This window comes from Chiloscyllium punctatum, chromosome 36 (assembly GCF_047496795.1).
Source record: "Chiloscyllium punctatum isolate Juve2018m chromosome 36, sChiPun1.3, whole genome shotgun sequence".
Taxonomy (NCBI): domain Eukaryota; kingdom Metazoa; phylum Chordata; class Chondrichthyes; order Orectolobiformes; family Hemiscylliidae; genus Chiloscyllium; species Chiloscyllium punctatum.
In genome coordinates this window covers 40,598,285-40,620,473 of record NC_092774.1, presented here as the reverse complement: position 1 = coordinate 40,620,473, position 22,189 = coordinate 40,598,285, and the positions used below count along the sequence as shown (strand labels likewise).

General features: G+C 44.0%; 1 protein-coding gene across 2 annotated transcripts; it reads left to right on the top strand.

Annotated features, from left to right (window-relative positions):
• The first annotated feature begins 3,172 nt into the window (after positions 1-3,172).
• On the top strand, positions 3,173-14,158 carry LOC140460979 (uncharacterized). Of its 2 annotated transcripts, none has more exons than XM_072555742.1 (2): positions 3,173-3,317; positions 12,567-14,158. In XM_072555742.1, the coding sequence occupies exon 2, from the start codon at positions 12,894-12,896 to the stop codon at positions 13,581-13,583; it is 690 nt and encodes a 229-aa protein (XP_072411843.1). In that variant the 5' UTR covers positions 3,173-3,317; positions 12,567-12,893; the 3' UTR covers positions 13,584-14,158. The 2 variants fall into 2 exon arrangements, with proteins under 2 accessions (XP_072411843.1, XP_072411842.1); XM_072555741.1 differs by having other exon boundaries at positions 3,173-3,397.
• The last annotated feature ends 8,031 nt before the right edge of the window (positions 14,159-22,189 follow it).

Below are 22,189 nucleotides of genomic sequence, written 5' to 3'. Positions count from 1 at the left end.
GCATGGTTATGATTTTTCACCTTCTAATATAGTAATGGAATTACATCCTGTATTTCTTGTAATCATTTTTAGTTAATAGGTCAGCAGGAAGTCTTTCAGCAACTTTACTGGCTTTCTTTTCTGAAGCAGCCTTGACATTTCATTTTCAAAACCTTGACTCAGCTCCATTTCCAGCACCTTTTGTCGGAAGGTTGTTCCAGGTCATTGTCACCTAAATGAAGTTTTCCTCTTAATATATACTTCACGCTACCTGGCTGCGTGAGGGTTTTCAAGTTTTTGTGTCATGGAAAACATATGATCAGCAGGCATCTGGCAATCTACAGGAATTGTCACCGATGTTATGTTCATTTGACTGTACTGACCGTGATCACTTATTTTGTGATTTTATTTGCAGGAAGACATGGGGAAAGAAATCTGAAACCAAAAGATAATCAATTTCTGACAGAGCCACTTGATTCATTGGGACTTGAATATCAGCAGCCATTCACATTGAGAAGAAATGTTTCGTTTTGTCTGCTTGAGAGATTTTGGACACTGGTGCGGCAGGAAGAATACTGAGACACCCGAGTGAGGGAGATTCAATGCGCTGACTGTGAAAAGTGCTTCAAACCATTTACTCAGCTTGGAGGATCAAAGTCTTACCACTCACGGTGGGGAGAGACTGTGTATCCTTTCTGCTTGTAATTTGAAACACAGTGACACAAGGACAGCTTCCCCCCATGTGGAAATGTTAGTACTGTGGGAGAAAATTCCCTTTCCTATCGATGCTGGAAACCTACAGACGCGTTTACATGGAGGAAAGGGGAGAGGGTGTTCACCCACTCCGTGTGTGGACAGGGATTTAGTGAGATGGGCCATCTGCAGAAGCACCAGCGGGTTCATGTGGAAGAGAAGCCGTTCAAGTGCTCCATGTGCGGGAGGGAGTTCACTCAATCATCTACACTGCTGGCCCACCAGCGGGTTCAAACCGAAGAGAAGCCGTTCATTTGCTCTCTGTGCGGGAAGGGCTTCACCCGCTCCTCCCACCTGCAGAGACACCAGTGAGTTCACGTGCCATTGCAGGGGGATTGAAGGAGCTTCAGCAAATGTCGACTGTACTAATAACCTAGTTCTGGGGACTCCCGGGTTTGAATAGCAGATGGTGGAATTGGAATTCAGTCAAAAATCTGGAGTTCAGAACCTCATGATGAGAAAAACATCCCAATCTGATTCACTCATGTTTTAGGGAAGGAAACTGCTGTTGTGGGAAAGGATTCACTCAGTCGTCCCAGCTGCATCCTTTACCTGGTCTGGTCTACACCTGACTCCAGATCCACAGCAGTGTGGTTGACGCTTGACAGCCCCTCGGCAAATGCGCGGGGAGAATCTTACTTGGATACAGGATATGGGTTGCAATTGCTGAGTGAAGCAATACTACCTCCAGGTTAGGTGTTCCAAGGATCCAATTACAAAGGGACAACTCAGCTGACCAACAGTGAAGAAAGTGGGATGCAGGGGAGTGTGTACGCTTTGACCTTGAGCTGTTAAAAATGTAAATAAGCTACTCTTTCTATGCCTTTTTGCTGGGGAGATCTGAAGCTGTAACAAAGTGGGTCACAATAAAAGTTAGGCAGCATCTGAGGAGCAGGAAAATCGACGTTCCAGGCAAAAGCCATTCATCAGGAATCTGATTCCTGATGAAGGGCTTTTGCCCGAAATGTCAATTTTCATGCTCCTCAGATGCTGCCTGACCTGCTGTGCTTTTCTAGCACCACTCTCATCCAAACTCTGATCTCTAATATCTGCAATCCTCACTTTTGCCACAATAAAGTTTACCTGAACTTACCGAAGGATTCAGACATTGAAGGCGATGAGATCCAACAGGTTTTTCTTTGAAAGCTGCTCATTTCTTTCAATCTCCAGTGTGAGGTTTCTAATGCCATATATTAGAAGGAGCAGTCAATGTGTAGCTCGTATTATTCGAAATTGTTCGTTTTTCAGGACTGCAGGTTCATCATTTCCTCAGCATTGTAAAGTTTACTGGCACCAGTGGGAGGTGTGGGCTGTTTTCATTAGAAACAAAGTTAAAAATCACACAATACCAAGTTATAGTCCAACAGGTTTATTTGGAAGCACTAGCTTTTGGAGCACTGCTCCTTCATTGGGTAGCTGTGGAGCAGGATCATAAGACACAGTATTTGTAGCAAAAGGACATTGAATGATATATTGAACAAACCTAGATTGCTTTGAAGTGTTTCATCTTTAGAATGGGTTTCAGATTTCAGTTCATTAATATATAAATCCCAGCACTTTTTTTAAAGTCACAGTCTCGAGATAACCGAAGGTTTTATAAAAAGAGGTGACATCTCAGCTCAGACAATGCATGAAAGGTGTGAGGTTTGAGTCTGTCTTGAGTCAGACTGGTTCTATTTCCAAAGTAGGAATGTATAAAATATTACATGAAGTGATTGCCTGCAGATTATGCACATTTTGAGCAAAATAGAATGTATCTACAAATATAATTCTGCATATGCAAATGCACCCCATAATCTTATGTCTTTCTTTCCTGCACAGGACCTCCAACCAACACTACACACCAGATATATTGATGATCTTTTTTCCTCTGGACCCATGGCGAGGAGTCACTGAATTAATGACACTGACATTAACAAGTTTCAGCCCACCATCACACTCACCATGGACTACTCTTTAGTATCTGTCTCATTTTTGGACACATGCAACTGGATAGAAATAGAATCAGTCTGACGTAACATTGGGACACAGACAGACTTTAATTTAACACCTTCAATGCATTATCTGATTGAGATGACACCTATTGTTAAAACCTATCTTGAGAACATAACTTTTAAAAAGTTTTGGGATTTACATGTGAAGGAATCGAAACTAACATGGTCATTCTAAAAGATGATAGAGGTAAGCTAAATTTGTTTAATATTACATTCCATGACTCTGCAATCCTGTTGCTAAAGCATCTGTGTATTATGATTCTGCTCCACAACCACCCGATGAAGAAGCAGCGCTTCGAAAGCTAATGATTCCAAATAAATTGGAAATAAATAAACGGTTGGACTATAACCTGGCATTGTGTGATTTTTAACTTTGAAAATCTGTCAGTAATAACCAGCATCTCCATACTGCGCATGCTACTCAGTGTCAGCAACCATTTCGCGTGTTGGTCATGCGACATGGGGAAACGCCCCACGATCTTGTTTGGTGAACCAATGGGACGCTCTGGAGGACCGGATGGGGACTGGTCCTCCTGCCAATCACAGCAAACCTATAGAGTGGATGCGGACGTAGGATCATGTGCTTCTGAGGTTGGTGCTGCTTCTCTCTCTCTCTGAATTAAGATTGAGCTTTAGCCCAGACTGCAACTTTCTTCCTCTGTCCAACATCTGTGAGTACAATGGTCTCTTTTCTCACCCCATTTTCCATTCCGGGGTTCAACTGTTGACTTGCAGACATTGAAGCGAAATGGAGTGAATCCAGGGAGGGGACAGATTCTGGGAAAGTTAGTTCAGTTTTGTGTCTCTATTGAAAAACACAGGGCAAATGCAGGAACCTTTTTATCAGAAATGATGTGTAGATCTACAGATCTGGATGTAATTCTACACCAATCGGTGCCAGTTGTAAGACAGATGCAGCAAGCAATCAGCAAGGCAAGTGGCGTGTTAGCAAGAGGAATTGAGCTGAGAGGTGGGGATGCCTTCCTGCAGTTAGGGTGTCATTGAATACGTCCAAGGCTGAGTTCACCTGATTTTTGAACAACAAAGAAGTGGATGGTTATGGGGGAAAGCAAAAAAATGGTTTTAAGACCAGTATAGATTGGTTACAGAAACAGACCCTTCAGTCCAACTAGTCCATGCTGATCAATGATCCTAATCTAGTCCTATTTGCCAGCACTTGGTCCATATCCCTTTAAACCCTTCCTATTTATAGACCAATCCAGATGCCTTTTAAATGCTGTAATTATACCAGCCTCCACCACTTCCTCTGGCTGGTCATTCCATACACGCACCACTCTCTTGTGAAAAAGCTCTCCTTAGGTCCCTATTATGTCTTTCCCCTCTCACCCTAAACTTTTAGTTCTGGACTCCCCACCTCACAGAGAAGATTTTGTCTGTTTGCCCTATCCATGCCCCTCTGTAAGGTCACCCCTCAGCCTTTGGCACTCCAAGGAAAACAGCCCCAGCCTATTTAGCCTCACCCAAGAGCTCAAATCTTTCAAAATTGTTAACATCCTGGTGAATCTTTTCTGAACCCTTTCAAGCTTCACAACATCGTTCTGATGGCAAGAAGACCAGAGTTGCACGCAATATTTCAAATGTGGCCTCACCAATGTCCTGTACATATGCAACATCACCTCCCAACTCCTTTACTCAATGCTCTAACCAATAAAGGACAGCGTACCAAATACTGCCTTCACTATGCTATCTATCTGCGACTTTACCTTCAAGGAACTATGAACTGCACTCCAAGGTTTCTTTGTTCAGCAACATTCCCCAGGACCTTACCATAAAGTGTATAAGTCCTGCACTGATTTGTTTTTCCAAAATGCAGCACCTCGCATTTATCTGAATTAAACTTCATCATTCATGTACTTGTCCTAATGTCTTTAAAATGTTCTAACTTTACCTGCGTCCACCTCTTCGTCTGGACATGCATTTCACACACAAAGCACTTTGTGTTTTTAAAAATAAGTGCCTATTATGCCTTTTTAAAATATTTCTCCTCTCACCTTCAAATTCGCTGCCTAATCTTGAACCCCCACTAAGGGAAAAGATATCCGCCAGTCACCTTATCTATACCCCTCATGATTTTATAATCCCCGATAAGGTCACCTCTCAACCTCCTCTGCTCCAGTGGAAATATTTCCAGCCTATCCACCTAGATGTAGGTATCTTCATATCCACTTATGTTGGTGCAGGCTCGACAGGCTAAACAGCCTGTTCCTGTTCCCAATTCTTTCTCTCTGTGTCCAGGAAAGCAAGAGACCATAAAACACAGGAGAATAAATTAGGTGTCTCAGCCCATCGGGGCTGCTCTGCCATTAAATCATGGTTGGTAAGTTTCTCAATCCCATTCTCCCACTTTCTCCCCGTAACCCTCGATTTCCCCCTTGATACTCAAGAACCCACCTACTTCCGTCTTAAATCTACTCAGTGACCTGGCCTCCACAGCCTTCTGTAGCAATGAATTCCACATATTCACCACTCACCGGCTGAAAATATTTCACCTTATCTTTGTTCTAAAAGATATTCCTTTTACTCTGATGCTGTGCCCTCGGGCCCTAGACTCTCCGACCAATAGGAACATCTTCCCCATGTGCACTCTGTCCAGGCCATTCAGTGTTCTCTGTTTCAACTAGATTCCCCCCCCCCCCCCCCCCCCCCCCCCCCCCCCCCCGAGCGTGGGCCTGTTGATCAGCATGAACCAGATCCTTCAGGTTGAGGTACAGCAGGAATTACGTTCAGCAATGTCAGAATGGAGGGAGTGTGTTGAATGGAGATTTTTCAGCTTTTCGGGGCTGAGAGAGGAAAGAAAGTTCAATATAAATTAGAATTGATAGGATGGGCTGATGGGCCAAGGAGTGGTAGAATGAGTTTAATTTAGATAAATGTGAGGTGTTGCATTTTGTAAGGCAAATCAGAGCATGACTTACACAGTTAATGGGGAATGTTGCTGAACAAAGAGACCTTTCAGGTTCTAGTTCCTTGAAAGTGGAATTGCAGGGAGACAGGATAGTGAAGAAGGCATTTGGTACGCTTTTTTTCGTTTCCTGGTCAGAGTATTGAGTACAGGAGGTGGGGGGTCATTGTCATGGCCGCACAGGACATTGGTTAGGCCACTATTTTGGAATAGTGTGTGCAATTCTGGGCCCCCTCCTATGGAACAATGTTGTGAAACTTGAAAGAGTTCAGAAAACATTTACAAGGATGTTGGCAGAGCTGGAGGGTTAGAGCTATTGTGAGATGCTGAATAGGCCAGGGATAATTTCCCTGCAGCATTGGAGGCTGAGGGGTGACCTTACAGAATTTTATAAGGGGTATGGATAGGGTGAATAGCCAAAATCTTTTCCCCATGGCAGGCCAATCCAAAACTGGAAGGCATAGGTTTCATGTGAGAGGGGAAAGATTTAAAACGGACCTGAGGTGCAACCTTTTCACACAGAGGGTAGTGCATGTTTGGAATGAGCTGCCAGAGAAAGTGATGGAGGCTGCTACAATAACAATATTTAAAAGGCATCTGGATGGGTACATGAATAAGAAGGGTTTAGAGAGATACGGGCCAAATGCTGGCAAATGGGACTAGATTAATCTAGGATATCTGGTCAGCATGGATGAGTTGGACTGAGGGCTCAGTTTCTGTGCTGTATGACTTTAATCATCTTCTGTGAAAGCGGAAGTGTGATTGTGAAGACTGAACTTTGAGAACAGCTTTCAAAGATGTTTTGCCTTTACTGGAAGCAGAAGTTGTTCCAGAATGAAATCTTTCAATTGTGAGACAGGAACTGAGTACGCGTGTATGTCTAGGATTTTGATGGAAAGTGGGAATTCATTGCACTGTGGGGATGAAGTGGTTTAAGGTTTACCAGCAGTAAGTAAAGTGTGCTGAGTGGGGAGCCTAGTGAAGGGTTTTGAGTTAAACTGCTCATTTCATTCAGCCTTCAACACTGTATTTCCAATGCTGTGCATCAGAAGGAGCAGTGAGTCAGTAACTGGTATCGTTAGAAGCCTTACGGGTTTCAGTACTGCAGGTATTGCATTGTTTCATCAGCATTGTATTGCTCTTTGAACGGTTGGTGTGGACGTGTTGGGCCGAAGGGCCTGTTTCCACATTGTAAGTAATCTAATCTAATCATTACTGGCAGCAGTGAGAGGTGTGGGCTATATTCACTAGAAATGATAAAGCAGTTAGATAACACACATACGAGATGGCAGAGTGGGATTTGTCTTTTAATTTGCAGAAGCTGGGAGGTTCTGGGAGCTGTGATCCAAGACAAAACTAAGTGCGGTAAATCATAGAAGTCCTGCAGTGTGGAAGTAGGCTGTTCAGGCCCTCAAGTCCACGTTGGCCCCTCCGAAAAGCTTCCACCTCACCCCGCCCCCATCCCTCCACTACCACTACCACCACCAACCAATCGATCCAGTAACTTCTGCTGGTGGGTGAGATTAGGACTAGAGGTCATGGCCTCGAGATTAGAGGGAGTCAGTTTAAGACACAGATGAGGAGGAACTGCTTTTCCCGGAAAGTAGTGACTCCATGAAATTCTCTGCCTATGGAACCTGTAGAGACAGCTTCACTAAGAATATTCAAGACACAGTTGAGTAGGTATTTGCATGGTGGGGAATTAAGGGTAGTTGGGATAATGCAGGTAGGAGGAGCTGAGACGATGGATAGATCAGCTATGATCTTAATGAATAGCACAGCAGGCTTGACAGGCCAAATGTCCAACTCCTGCTTCAATTACTATGAAACTATAACCCTGCATTTCCCATGGCTACCCCAGCTAACCTGCACATCCCTGGGCAATTTAGCGTGGCCAGTCCAAATCAAGGCAGGTGAACAGTGTTGTGATGTGAAAATGAACATCACGAGTATAATAGAAAGGGACAAGGAGAGTAAATGTACCAGCAATCAAAGCTGGATTCTAAAGATCACAAAAATTGAAACTGAAGACTGTGTGTCTGAAGGTGTGCTGCATCATAACAAAAGTGAATGAATAGACTGCACACATCGAACAGAATAATTATGATCTGAGACTCCTTACAGAGACATGGCTTCAGGGTACCAAGATTGGATCCTGAATATTGAAGGGGTACGTGGCATTCTGGTCAAATGAGAAACTAGGTAAAGGTAGAGGCACTGCCAATCAAAGCACTGATTACATGGTAGTCTGGTGTCAGCTCGGATTTCAGGTCCTGATTTCTCTGCCGTCTGTTGATCTCCCTGTTTTCACAGAGTAAAATGTCAGTCTGTTCTCAGCTCTGCAGGATTTCTGCTGAAGTCTCGACCACCCACCCCCCCCCCACCCCCCCCCCACCCCCCCCCCCCACCTTTTACAACTGCTGGAACAATAAAACATTGTCATTCAAGGCCCAACCCACAATCTCCCATCCTATCAACCATCCAGACAGAGAATCATCATAGCAGGGAATAAAACAAGAAAAATTAAACAAAATTGAGAATAAATAGGTGCTTGTACTTAATGTTTGTTCGTTAGGACGTACACCAGAAATTGATGTCTCCCAGGGTTCTTAGAGTGCCCTAATTGAGGAATTCTCGCTCCCTTACATCTATGCCGGGTGCTGGCAGGTGGGACTAGATTGTGTTGGGATGTCTGGTCGGCATGGACAGGTTGGATCGAAGGGTCTGTTTCCATGCTGTATATCTCTATGACTCTAAGTATTACCACCCAGGCATGATTGATAAATGCATCAACAGAAATAAAGCATCTGTTATCAAATAGACATAGAAACATACAGCATGGAAATAGACTTTGCGATCCAACACATCCTTGCAGACAAGATATCCTATGTAAATTTAGGTCTATTTGCCAGCATTTGGCCTTTATCCCTCCAAACCCTTCCTATTCACATACCCATCTAGATGCCTTTTAAAAGTAATTGTACTGAGCACTTCCTCTGGCAGCTCAGTGCAGTATGCACCACCCTCTCTGTGAAAACATTGACCCTTCGGTCACTTTTAAATCTTTCCCCTCCCATCCTAAACCTATGACCTCTGGTTTTGGACACCCCCACCCTGGGGGAGTATGCTTCCCTATTCATGCCCCTCATGATTTTATAAACCTTGACAAGGTTATCCCTCTGCCTCTGATGCATCAAGGAAACAGCCCCATACTATTCAGCCTCTCTTTATACCACAAACCCTCCAACCTTGGCGACATCCTTATCAATCTGTCCTTCATCCTTTCAAGTTTCACAACATCCTTCTTATCCTGTAGCAGGGAGACCAGAATCGAATGCAATATTCCAAAAGTAGCCTAACCAATGTCCTGTACAGCTGCATCATGACCTCCCAATTCCTATACCCAATGCATTCAATGGACCAAATAGCCTTTTTGTGCACTGCAGGGGTTTTATGATTTTAATCTGTGACCCAGTCAATTTTAGTCATTATCTCTGGTGCATGGCGTGTCAGGGTGGGATCACTGGTATCAGAGTTGCATGCAATACTACAAAAGTGGCCTAACCAATGTCCTGTGAAGTGTACCAAACACCACCTTCACTGTCCTGTCTACCCTGTGACTCCACTTTCAAGAACGAAAAGCCTGCCATAGAGTCATACAGCATGGAAACAGATCTTCAGTCCAACCAGTCCATGCCAACCATAATCCCACATTAAACCAGTCTCTCCTGCCTGCTCTTGGATTGTATCCCTCTAAACCTTTCCTATTCATGTACTGAAACAAATGTCTTTTAATTCTACCAGCATCCACCATTTTCTCAGGAAGTTCATTCCACACATGAACCACCCTCTGTGTAAAATTAGTATTTGAATAGCAAGGTTGGAAAGGTTCATAAAAGCTTTACAAGGATGTTTCCAGGGTTGGAGGGTTTGAGCTGCAGGGAGAGGCTGAATAGATTGGTCTGTTTTCCCTGGAGTGTTGGAGGCTGAGGGGTGATCTTACTGTAAATTCATGAGGGGCATGGATAGAGTAAATAGACAAGGTCTCTTTCCTGGGGTAGGGGAGTCCAGAAGTGGAGGGCAGAGGTTGAGAATGAGAGGGGAGCGATGTAAAGTTCCATGCAGAGGGTGGTGCATGTATTGAATGAGCTGTCAGAGGAAGTGGTGGAGGCTAGTACAATGACAACATTTACAAGGCCTCTGGATGGGTGTTTGAATAGGAAAGGTCGAGAGGGAGATGGGCTGGTAAATGCAGCTAGATTAATTTTGGATATCTGGTCAGCATGGGCAAGTTGGACCGAAGGGTCTGTGTCCATGCTGGACATCTCCATGACATTGAGGTTGAAGAAGTCCTGATCTGATTTGCATTTCCAAAATGCAGCACCTCGTATTTATCGGAATTAAACTCCATCTGCCACTCCTCAGCCCAAGATCCTATTTTAATCAGAGGCAACCTTCTTCACTGTCCACTGAATCTCCAATTTTGGTGTCATCTGCAAACTTATTAACTATATCTACTATGTTCACATCCAAATCATTTATATAAATGACAAAAAGTAGTGGATTCAGCACCGATCCTTGTGGCACCACTGGTCACAGGCTCCAGTCTGAAAAGGAACTCTCCACCACCACCCTCTTTCTTTTACCTTCAAGCCAGTTCAGTATCAGGTTGACTAGTTCTCCCTGTATTTCATAAGATCTTACCTTGCTAATGAATCTTCCATGAGGAACTTTGTTTGATTGATTTCCCAAGCACAAAGCCATGCTGACTATCCCTAATTAGTCCTTGCCTTTCCAAATACATGTAAATCCTCTTTCTCAGGATTCCCTCCAACAACTTGCCTATCACTGATGTCCGGCTCGCTGGTCTATAGTTCCCTGGCTTTTCCTTACCACCGTTCTTAAATAGTGGCACCATGTTAGCCACTCCAGTCTTCCGACACCTCACCTGTGACTATCGATGATATAAATATCTCAGCAAGGGGCCCAAGAGTCACTTGCCTAGCTTCTGGGGATTTATCCACTTTTATGTGTTTCAAGACATCCAGCTCTACCTCCTCTGTAATGTGGACATTTTTCAAGACGTTACAAACTATGTCCCCACATTCTATATCCTCCATGTCCTCCTTCACAGTAAACACTGATGCAAAATACTCATTTAGTATTTCCCTCATCCACCCCGGCTCCACATTTAGGCTGCCTTGTTGATCTTTGAGGGGCCCTATTCTCTCCCAATTACCCTTTTGTCCTTAATTTATAAAAACCCTTCTAATTCTCCTTAACCCTATTTACCAAAGCTATTTCATGTCCCCTTTTTGCCTCCTGATTTCCCTCTTAACCATACTCCGACCACCTTTATACTCTTCTAAGCATTCATTCGATTTGTTCTGTCCATACTTGTCATATGCTTCCTTCTTGTTGTTAGCCAGCTCCTCAATTTCTCTAGTCATCCAGCATTCCCTACATCTACCAGTCTTTTCTTTCACCCTAACAGGAACATACTGTCTCTGGACTCTTATTATCTCATATCTGAAGGCTTCTCATTTTTCAGCCATCCCTTTACCTGTGAACATCTGCCTCCCAATCAACTTTTGAAAGTTTTTGCCTAATACTATTAAAATTAGTCTTCCTCCAATTTAGAACTTCAACTTTTAGATCCGGTCTGTCCCTTTCCCAAAGTGGTCCAGCACTGACACCTCAGTCACCTGCCCTGCCTTATTTCCTAAAAGTAGGTCAGTTTTTGCACCTTCTCTAGTAGGGACATCCACATACTGCCTCAGAAAATTGTCTTGTCCACGCTTAACAAATTCCTCTTGATCTAAACCCTGAACGCTGGCAGTCCTAGTCAATGTTTGGAAAGTTAAAATCCCCTACCATAACCATCCTATTATTCTTACAGATAACTGAAATCTCCTTACAAATTTGTATCTCAATTTCCTGCTGATTATTAGAGGTTTATATTACAATCCCAATAAGGTGATCATCCCTTTCTTATTTCTCAGTTCCACCCAAATAACTCCCCTGGATGTATTCCCAGAAATATCCTCCCTAAGTACAGCTGTAATACTATCCCTTATCAAAACACCACTCCCCACCTCTCTTGCCCCCCTCTGTATCTTTCCTATGGCATTTGTATCCTGGAACATTGAGCTGTTCATCCCTGAGCCACACTTCTGTAATTGCTTTGATGTCCCAGTCCCATGTTTCTGACCACGAACCCTGATTTCATCTGCCTTCCCTGTTAGGTCTCTTGCTTTGATGTAAATGCAGTATAACTTCAGTCCTACATTGTTCTCTGCATTATTCCTTCCTGCCCTGACTGTTTGATTCACTCCCTTTCCCAACTGTACGAATCTCGGGTTAATCTCTTTCCTCATTATTTCCCTGGGACCTATCCCCCACCTTACACAATCAGCAACTTCCCTGGCTTTCTTTTTGCAAGCAGTCTTGACATTTTATTTTCATATCTTGATCCAGCACCTTTGTAGGCAACTTGTTCTGGATCATTGTCGCCTAAATGAAGATTTCCTCCATACACACTTAAGGCTATCTGGCTGCATGAGGATTTTCAGGTTTCTGTGACCTGGATAATGTGTGATCAGCAGGCACCTGGCAATCTACAGGAATTGGTAAAAACAATGACTGCAGATGCTGGAAACCAGTTTCTGGATTAGTGGTGCTAGAAGAGCACAGCAGTTCAGGCAGCATCCAAGGAGCTTCGAAATCGACGTTTTGGGCAAAAGCCCTTCATCATGAATGGCTTTTGCCTGAAACGTCGATTTCGAAACTACTTGGATGCTGCCTGAACTGCTGTGCTCTTCCAGCACGACTAATCCAGAATCTACAGGAATTGCCATCAATGTATCTTTATTTAACTGTACTGACTGTGATCACTTATTTTGAGTTTATTTTTGCAGGAAGACATGCGGAAAGAAATTTGAAAGCATTTGATACATCAACTGGCAGAGCTCATTGATTCATTGGGACTTGAATATCAGCAGCCATTCAAATTGAGAGGAAATGTTTGCTTTGGTCGGCTTGAGAGGTTTTGTACACTAGTGTGGCAGGAAGAATACTAAGACACCGAGTGAGGAAGATTCAGTGTGCTGACTGTGGAAAAAGTGCTTCAAACCATTTCCTCAGCTTGGGGGAATCAAAATCACACCCCTCACGGTGGGGACAGACTGTGTACCCGTTCTGTTTGTAATTTCAAACCCAGAGTGACACAAGGAACACTCTCCCCCATGGGGAAACCATGGAAATGTGGGGACTGTGGGAAAGGATTCCCTTCCCCCTCAGTGCTGGAAATTCACAGACGTGTTCACACCGGGGAGAAGCCGTTCATCTGCTCAGTGTGTGGGAAGGGATTCGCAAATTCTTCCAACCTGCAGGCGCACCAGTGGGTCCACACGGGAGAGAAGCCGTTCACGTGCTTGGTGTGCGGGAAGGGGTTCACGCATTCATCTGCACTGCTGACCCACCAGCGGGTCCACACTGGGGAGAGGCCATTCGGTTGCTCAGACTGCGGGAAGGCTTTCCGTCGTGTGAGCAACTTGAGGAAGCACGAGCGGGTCCACACGGGGGAGAGGCCGTTCATCTGCCCCGAGTGTGGGAAGGGATTCAGTGATTCTTCCAGCCTGCTGAACCACCAGCGGATCCACACAGGGGAAAGACCATTCACCTGCTCTGTGTGCGGGAAAGGATTCAATCATATGAGCAATTTGCGGCATCATAAGCGGATCCACACAGGGGAGAGGCCATTCACCTGCCCCGAGTGTGGGAAGGGATTTACCAATTCTTCCAATCTGCTGACCCACCAGCGGATCCACACTGGGGAGAGGCCATTCACCTGCTCCAAGTGCAGGAAGGGCTTCACCTGCTCCTCCTACCTCCAGAGACATCAACGAGTTCACGTGCCATCACAGAGAAATTGAAGGAGTGACGGGTAAGTACCATTTTTGACGAGACAATCAACCCAGTTCTGGGGTCTCCCCGGTTTGAATCCCACCATGGTAGATGGCGCAATTGAAATCTGGAGTTCAGAATCAAATGGTGAAACGATTTTCAGGGGAAGAAAACCCCATCTTATTCACTCATATCCTTTTTAGAGAATGAAGCTACCTTTCCTGCAAAGGATTCACTGTCATCCCAGCTGCATCCTTTGCCCTGTCTGGCCTACCCCGTGACTCCAGACCAACAGCAGTGTGGTTGACTCATGATTACACCTCCCTCCTGCAAATGAGCTGGAGAAACTAACTTGTATACAGGGTGTAGGCTGAAACTGCTGAGTGAGGCAATACTTCCTCCAGGTGAGGGCTGTACCAAGGATCCAGTTACAAAGGGATAATTTGGTGCTGACCAATAGTAAAGAAAGTGGGGGATGGGGAGTGTGTGCACTTTGACCTTGAGCTGTTTTTTTTTAAAAAAACACTACTTTTTGTGCACCTTTTTTCTGGGAAAAATTGAAACTGTAATGAAGCAGGGTTGCAATAAAGGTTACCAGAATTCACCGTCAGACTCAGACTCTCATTGAAAGCTGTGAGATTCAACAAGTGTTTGCTTTAAAGCTACTCATTTCTTTCAACCTCCAGCACTAAGTTTCCAATGTCTTGGATCAGAAGTGAATGAGTGGCAGAATTGTGAGAAATTGTAAATTTTTCAGGAGTTCGGGTTGATTGTTTCATCAGCAATGTTAGGTTCACTGGCAACAGTGGGAGGTGTGGGCTGTATTCACTAGAAACAAAGATTAAAAGTCTCACAACACCAGGTTATAGTTCAACAGGTTTATTTGGAAGTACTAGCTTTTGGAGCACTGCTCCTTCATCGGGTAGCTGTGGACCAGGATCATAAGACACAGAATTAAAATTAAAACTGTTAAGTTTTTCATCTCTGCAGTACTGCATCATTTCATCAACATTGTAAAGGTTACTGCCTGCAGCAGAAAGTGTGGGCTGTGTTCACGACAAAGAAAGGTAAAAATCAGACCAACGTATTGGAATATAACCTGGTATTATTTGGAAGGACTAGCTTTCGGAGTGCTGCTCCTTCATCAGGTAGCTGTGGAGCAGGATCACAAGACATAGAATTTGTACCAAAACATTGCAGTGTCATACAACTGAATTGAACAAATCTAGATTGCTATCAAGTCTTCCATCTTTGAGAATGGGTTGCAGGTTCATTAATATGTAAATCCCAGAACTACTTATAAGGAATATTCTCGATGTAATTTGAAGGTGACATTTCAGCTCAGAGAATGTATTAAAGGTGTGAGGTTAGGGCCTGCCTGTCTCCTAATGTTGAGTCAGACTGGTTCTACTTCCAAAGTAGGAATTTGTAAAATATTAATGGATTGACTGCTTGCAGATTGTGTGCTTTGAGCAAAATTGAATGTATCTGCTATCTCACAACTCCACACACACATGGGTGCTGGGGAAAAAATAAGCACGACCACAGTAGCAGTAGTGAGGGGATTTTAAAAAAAGGTTTAACCAAGAGATTTAGTCACCTCAGTAAAAAAAACCTCCGTTGAGGACTGACTCTCAGCTAGCTGGCTGGCTACACCCAGCATTATGTGAGCAGGAGAAGAAGAGGAGAGGGATTCAAAGTTTGGGAGAAGATTTGTAGCTCGGGTGCTCGTTGTTGTGGTTCTGTTCGCCAAGCTGGGAATTTGTGTTGCAGATGTTTCGTCCCCTATCTAGGTGACATCCTCAGTGCTTGGGAGCCTCCTGTGAATCACTTCTGTGATGTTTCCTCTGGCATTTTTAGTGATTTGTTATCTGTCCACTGCAGCGGACAGCTGGAACTGACAACCGGAAGCGGCAGATACAAATCACTATAAATGCCAGAGGAAAGATCACAGAAGCACTTCACAGGAGGCTCCCAAGCACTGAGAATGTCACATAGACAGGGACGAAACGTCTGCAACACAAATTCCCAGTTCGGCGAACAGAACCACAACGATGGGAGGAATTTTGACCTCAGAATTATTTTTTTCAAAGGTAGAAGACAGAATGATGGTGGAGGGGTGCTTTTCAGACAGGAGGCCTGTGACCAGTGTGTGCCACGAGGATCGGTGCTGGGTCCATTACTTTGCATCATTTATATAAGTGGTTTGGCTGTGAACATAGGTAGAGTAAGTTTGCAGAGGACTCCAAAATTGGAGGTATAGTGGACAGCGAAGAAGTTTACTTCTGATTAAAACAGGATCTTGATCAGATGGGCCAATGGGCTGTGGAGTGGCAGATGGAGTTTAGTTCAGATAAATGTGAAGTGCTGCATTTTTTGAAAAATCAATCAGAGCAGGACTTATACACTTAATGGTAAGGTCCTAGGGAGTGTTGCTGAACAAAGAGACTTTGGAGTACAGATTCATAATTCCTTCAGACTTGCAGGTAGATAGGATAGTAAAGATGATGTTTGGTATGATTTCCTTGATCTCCTTTCCCAATGAATCAAGTGGCTCCATCAGAGGTTGATGTAACATTTGGTTTCAGATTTCTTTTCCCATGTCTTTCTGCAACGAAATTCACAAAATAAGTGATCACGGTCAGTACAGTCAAATAAATATAATGTGGGCGGCATGATGGTTAGAACTGCTACCTCACAGCTCCAGAGACCCGGGTTCAATTCCCGCCTTAGGCGACTGATGGTGTGGAGTTTGCACATTCTTCCCGTGTCTGCGTGGGTTTCCCCCAGGTGCACCGGTTTCCTCCCACAGTCCAAAAATGTGCAGGTTAGGTGAATTGGCTATGCTAAATTGCCCGTAGTGTTAGGTGTAGGGGTAAATGTAGGAGAATAGGCCTGAGTGGGTTGCGCTTTGGTGGGCCGGTGTGGACTTGTTGGGCTGAAGGGCCTATTTCCTATACTAAGTAATCTTAAAAAAAATGACAACTCCTGTAGATTGCCAGATGCCTGCTGATCACATATTATCCAGGATGCATCAGGCAGCCAGATAGCCTTAAGTGTGTATTGAGGAAAACTTCATTTCCAAGTCATTGTAACCAAATGAAGTTGAATAAGGATATGAAAATGAAACATCATAGAGTCATAGAGATGTACAGCACAGAAACAGACCCTTCGGTCCAACCTGTCCACGCCGACCAGATATCCCAACCCAATCTAGTCCCACTTGCCAGCACCCGGCCCATATCCCTCCAAACCCTTCCTATTCATATACCCATCCAGATGTCTTTTAAATATTGCAATTGTACCACTTCCTCTGGCAGCTCATTCCATACACGTACCGGAGTGAAAAAGTTGCCTCTTAGATTCCTTTTACATACTTCCCCTCTCACCCTAAAACTATGCCCTCTGGCTCTGGACTCCCTGACCCCAGTGAAAAGTCTTTTCATCCTATCCATGCCCTTCATGATTTTATAAACCTCTATAAGGTCACCCCTCAGCCTCCGACGCTCCAGGGAAAACAGCTCCAGCTTATTCAACCTCTTCCTATAACTCCGATCCTCCAACCCTGGCAACATCCTTGTAAATCTTTTCTGAATCCTTTCAAGTTTCACGACACCTTTACGATAGGAAGGAGACCAGAACTGCACGCAATGTTCCAACAGTGGCCTAACCAATGTCCTGTATAGCAGCAACATGACTTCCCAACTACTGTACTCTGACCAATAAATGAAAGTATACCAAACGCCTTCTTCACTATCCTATCTACCTGTGACTCCACTGTCAAGGAGCTATGAACCTGCACTCTAAGGTCTCTTTGTTCAGCAACACTCTCTAGGACTTACCATTAAGTGTATAAGTCCTGCTAAGATTTGCTTTCCCAAAATGCAGCATCTCACATTTATCTAAATTAAACTCCACTGCTGATAAAATAAAACCAGTTAAGATGCTGAATGACTTCCTGCTCACCTATTAAATAAAATTGATGACAAGAAATACAGCATGTAATTCCATTACTATATTAGGTAAAAGATCATAGCCATGCAGCTTGTACAACAGTGAATATCAGACTTACACCATATGAAGCAATTTATATTTAATATAAATCTACATATTATATCAATTAAAATCATAAACACCTTCAGTGCAGAAAGAGGCCATTTGACCCACTGAGTGCATTGGGTATAGGAGTTGGAAGGTCAAGTTGCAGCTGTACAGGACATTGGTTACGCCACTTTTGGAATGTTGCATTTGATTCTGGTCTCCCTCCTATAGGATAGAAAGATATCGTGAAACTCCAATAGATTGATAAGGATGTCGCCAGGGTTGGAGGGTTTGTGGTATAAAATGAGACTGAATAGGATGGGGATGTTGCCCTTGGGCCGTCAAAAGCAGAGGGTGAACTGTCGAGATTTAGTGGGAGAGTCTGAAACCAGAGGGTATTGGTTTAGGGTGAGAGGGCAAAGATTTAAAAGCGACCTAAGACTGGGAGATTGTGGAATGGGTCTTGATCGACTGAATGTTTCATTGTTCCAGAAGGTGTAAAGAGCTGGGGGTGGGCGCAGAAGTCAGAGCTTCAGCAGAGCTGAGAACAGCTGACATCTTCCTCTGTGGGAACAGGGAGATCAACAGAGGACGAGAAATCAGGACCTGAAATCCAAGCTGACACTAGACTACCATGTTATCAGTGCTTTGGTTAGCAGTGCCAACTCTCTACCTTTAGCTAGCTTCCCATTTGACTTGAATGGCACCCCCTCAATATTCAGGATCTAATCCTTGTCATCCTGAAGCCACATCTCTCTAAAGAGTCTCCGATCATAATTATTCTCTTCAACGTGTGCAGTCAATTCATTCAGTTTTGTGACAATGCAGCATACATTCAGACACACTCTTTAGTTTCAAGTTTTGTGATTTTTAGAATCCAAATTTGAGTGCTGGTACATTTATCCTCCTCGTCCCTTTCTATCATTCTCTGACATTCATTTTTCACATCACTACAATGCTCACCAGCCTCAATTTAGATTGGCCATGCTAAATTGCCCATTGTGTCCAGGGATGTGCAGATTAGGTGGGTTAGCCATAGAAAATGCAGGGTTATAGTTTCATAGTAATAGAAGCAGGAGTAGGCCATTTGGCCCATTGAACCTGCTCTGCCATTCATTAAAATCATAGCTGATCGATCCATTGTCTCAGCTCCTCCTATCTGCATGATCCCGACTACCCTTAATTCTCCTATTATGTAAAAACCCATCCAGCTGTCTCTTGAATATACTTAATGAAGCTGCCTCTACTGCTTCCTTGGGCAGAGGATTCCAAAGATTCCAAAGCAGTTCCTCCTCATCTCTGTCCGAATTCTACTCCCCCCTCATATTGAGGCCAATACCCCTAGTCCAGGTCTCACCCACCAGCAGAAATGACTGGATAGGGTGGGAGGGGGATCTGTGTGAAACGTTCTTCGGAGGGTCTGGCATAGAATTGATTGTCGGAACGGCCAACATAAACTCCCGCCTTTTAAACTCAATCCCTTTAGTAATGATGGACAAAATTCCATCTGTCGTCTTAATTACTCGTTGCACCTGCAGACCAACCCTCTGATTCATGTCCAAGGACACCCAGGTCACAGCACAGCAGCATGCTGCAACTTCTCACCATCATGTCATAGTCCTTTTTACTGCTATTCCTATGAAAATAGATGACTTCACATTTATTAACACTGTTTTCCATCTGCCAGACCTTTGCCCACTCACTCAAAATATCTATGTTCCTCTGCAAAGTTTCACAGTCCTCTGCAAACTTTGACCTGTGACCCACTGTCCCAAACTCCAAATCATTATTATAAATTGTGAATAATAATAATGCAACCAATGGATCAGATCTAAGCTCTGCAGTCCTACCCTATCCAATAGTGAATGGTGGTGGACAATTAACGAACTCATTGGAGGAGGTGGCTCCACCAATATCCCCATCCTCAATGACGGAAGAGCCCTGCACATCAGCACAAAAAATCAGGCTGAAGTACTCACAGCAATCTTCAGCCAGAAGTACCATCTTGGCCTCCTCCAGTGATCTCCAGAATCACAGATACTTGTCTTCAGACAATTCCAGAAGTTTATAAAATGATGAGGGGCACCGATAGGGTAAATAGCCAAGGTCTTTTCCTGTTCTGACTGTCCATAACTTAGCAGGACACAGACAACTAGCCATGGTTAATGCAGCTGTAATTAGTTGACAGGAGTTAGACATCTTGCAAAAAATGTTTGCTTAATATAGTTCTGACAAGTAAAACGATAATAACTCTGTCGACTCTTTAATTATTTAATCAATCTGTTCTAATATTTAGAGTAGGTTGCTGAACAAAGAGACTTTGGAGTGCAGGTTCATAGCTCCTTGAAAGTGGAGTCACAGGTAGGTAGGATAGTGAAGGCGGCATTTGGTATGCTTTCCTATATTGGTCAGAGGATTGACTACAGGAGTTGGGAGGTCATGTTGCGGCTGTACAGGACATTGTTTAGGCCACTGTTGGAATATCGCGTGCAAGTCTGGTCTCCTTTCTATCAGAAAGATGTTGTGAAACTTGAAAGGGTTCAGAAAAGATTTACAAGGATGTTGCCACGGTTGGAGGATTTGAACTATAGGAAGAGGCTGAACAGGCTGGGGCTGTTTTCCCTGTAGTGTCAGAGGCTAAGGGGTGACCTTATAGAGGTTTACAAAATTATGAAGGGCATGGATAGGATAAACAGACAAAGTCTTGCCCCTGGGGTCGGGGAGTTCAGAAGTAGAGGGCATAGGTTTAGGGTGAGAGGGGAAGATATTAAAGAGACCTAAGGGACAACTTTTTCCACGCAGAGGGTGGTACGAGTATGGAATGAGCTGCCAGAGGATGTGGTGGAGGCTGGTACAATTGCAACATTTACAAGGTATTTGGATGGGTATATGAATAGGAAGGGTTTGGAGGGATATGGGCCAGGTGCTGGCAGGTGGGAGAAGATTGGGTTGGGATATCTGGTCGGCATGGACAGGTTGGACCGAGGGGTCTGTTTCTGTGCTGTACATCCCTGTGACTCCAAGATCCTTCAAATATTTATAGATATAGGTCCTTTAGTAGTTTCAGATCTACCTACACAAAAAAAGTTATTAAAGCATTAGAAGAAAAGATTCCAACCAGTTTCAGATAGTGAAAGCAGCCCCATATCATACAGAGAGGAACGAATTATTGATACAGAAATTAGCAGACATTGGAATGTGAGGTGAATGAATACATTATAAGACACCCAAGGATAAAGATAGAGGTGACTGGTAAACATGGGACGCAACAACTTATTAGCGAAAGAATTCTAAGAGTAGGTGTAACCATAAATTTGATGGAACTGATCAAAGATCAATATGCATTTGGATCGCCTTTAATGAGGAATTTAAAAGGTTCCTGAAGTGATGGGCAAGTATCCAATGAATTGGCAGCTGCCACGATGCAGCCGGTAAATGTTACATGAATACAGGATCCAGTGTGAAAAAGCCTCAAGGAGGGAGATCAGAGTCTGGGAAACGTCACAAAGGTCCGGGGCCAGACCCCAACCCTGTCCATCTCTTTATCGTTCAGTGAAATGATTAACTTCATTGGAAATACATTGAGGTCAGCTGAAACTATACCAGATGCTGCACCAAAATCAGAGGGCTGTTTTCCCTGGAGCATCGGAGGCTGAGGGGTGACTTTAGAGGTTGATAAAATCATGAGGAGCATGGATAGGGTAAATATACAAGGTTTTTCCCTGCGGTGGGAAAGTCAGAACTATAGGGCATAGGGTGAAAGGGGAAGGGACCCGAGGAGCAACTTTTTCAAGCAGAGGGTGGTGCGTGTTTGGAATGAGCTGCTAGAGGATGTGGTGGAGGCTGGTACAACTGCAGCATTTAAAAGACATCTGGATGGGTATATGAATAAAGGAAGTGCTTATGAAGATATGGGCTAAGTGCTGGCAAATGGGACTAGATTAGGTTAGGGTATCTGGTAAGTATGGATGAGTTGGACTGAAGGATCACTTCTGAACTGTATATCTCTATGACTCTAATTGGAACTAGCTGGGTGGGCACCATGGACCAGTTTAGGCCGAAGGACCTGTTTCCATGCTGTCTTACTCTATGACTCTAAGTGAGCCATGGACTGAAGATTGGCAGATGGAGTTTAATTTAGATCACTGCATTTTGGTGGGTCAAGCCAGGGCAGGATATACAGGTCAATTGTAAGTGATCTAGAGGGTGCAGGTGCATAGTTCCTTGAACGTGGACTCAGAGGTAGACAGGGCGGTGAAGATGACTTTCAGCACGCTTGCTTTCATTGGTCAGAGCACTGAGCATAGGACCACCCCATGGAGAGAAATCAGAGTTTACATTTTGGGTCTGGTGCCCCTCAAAACTGATCCCAAAATGTTAACTCTGATTTCTCTCCACAGATGCTGCCAGATCTGCTGAGCTTTTCCAGCAACTTCTGTTTTTGTTTCTGATTACCAATCTCCAGTTTCTCAGTATTTATTGAGTTGGGACATTTTGTTGCAGCTTTATAAGACGTTCGTGAGACCACTTTCGGAGTACTGCCTTCAGTTCTAGACACCCTACTATTGAAAGGAAATTATTAAACTAGAAAGGG

Coding starts and splice junctions, on each gene's coding strand:
- LOC140460979 (XM_072555742.1), top strand. CDS start 12,894: ATGGGGAAACCATGGAAATGTGGGGACTGTGGGAAAGGATTCCCTTCC.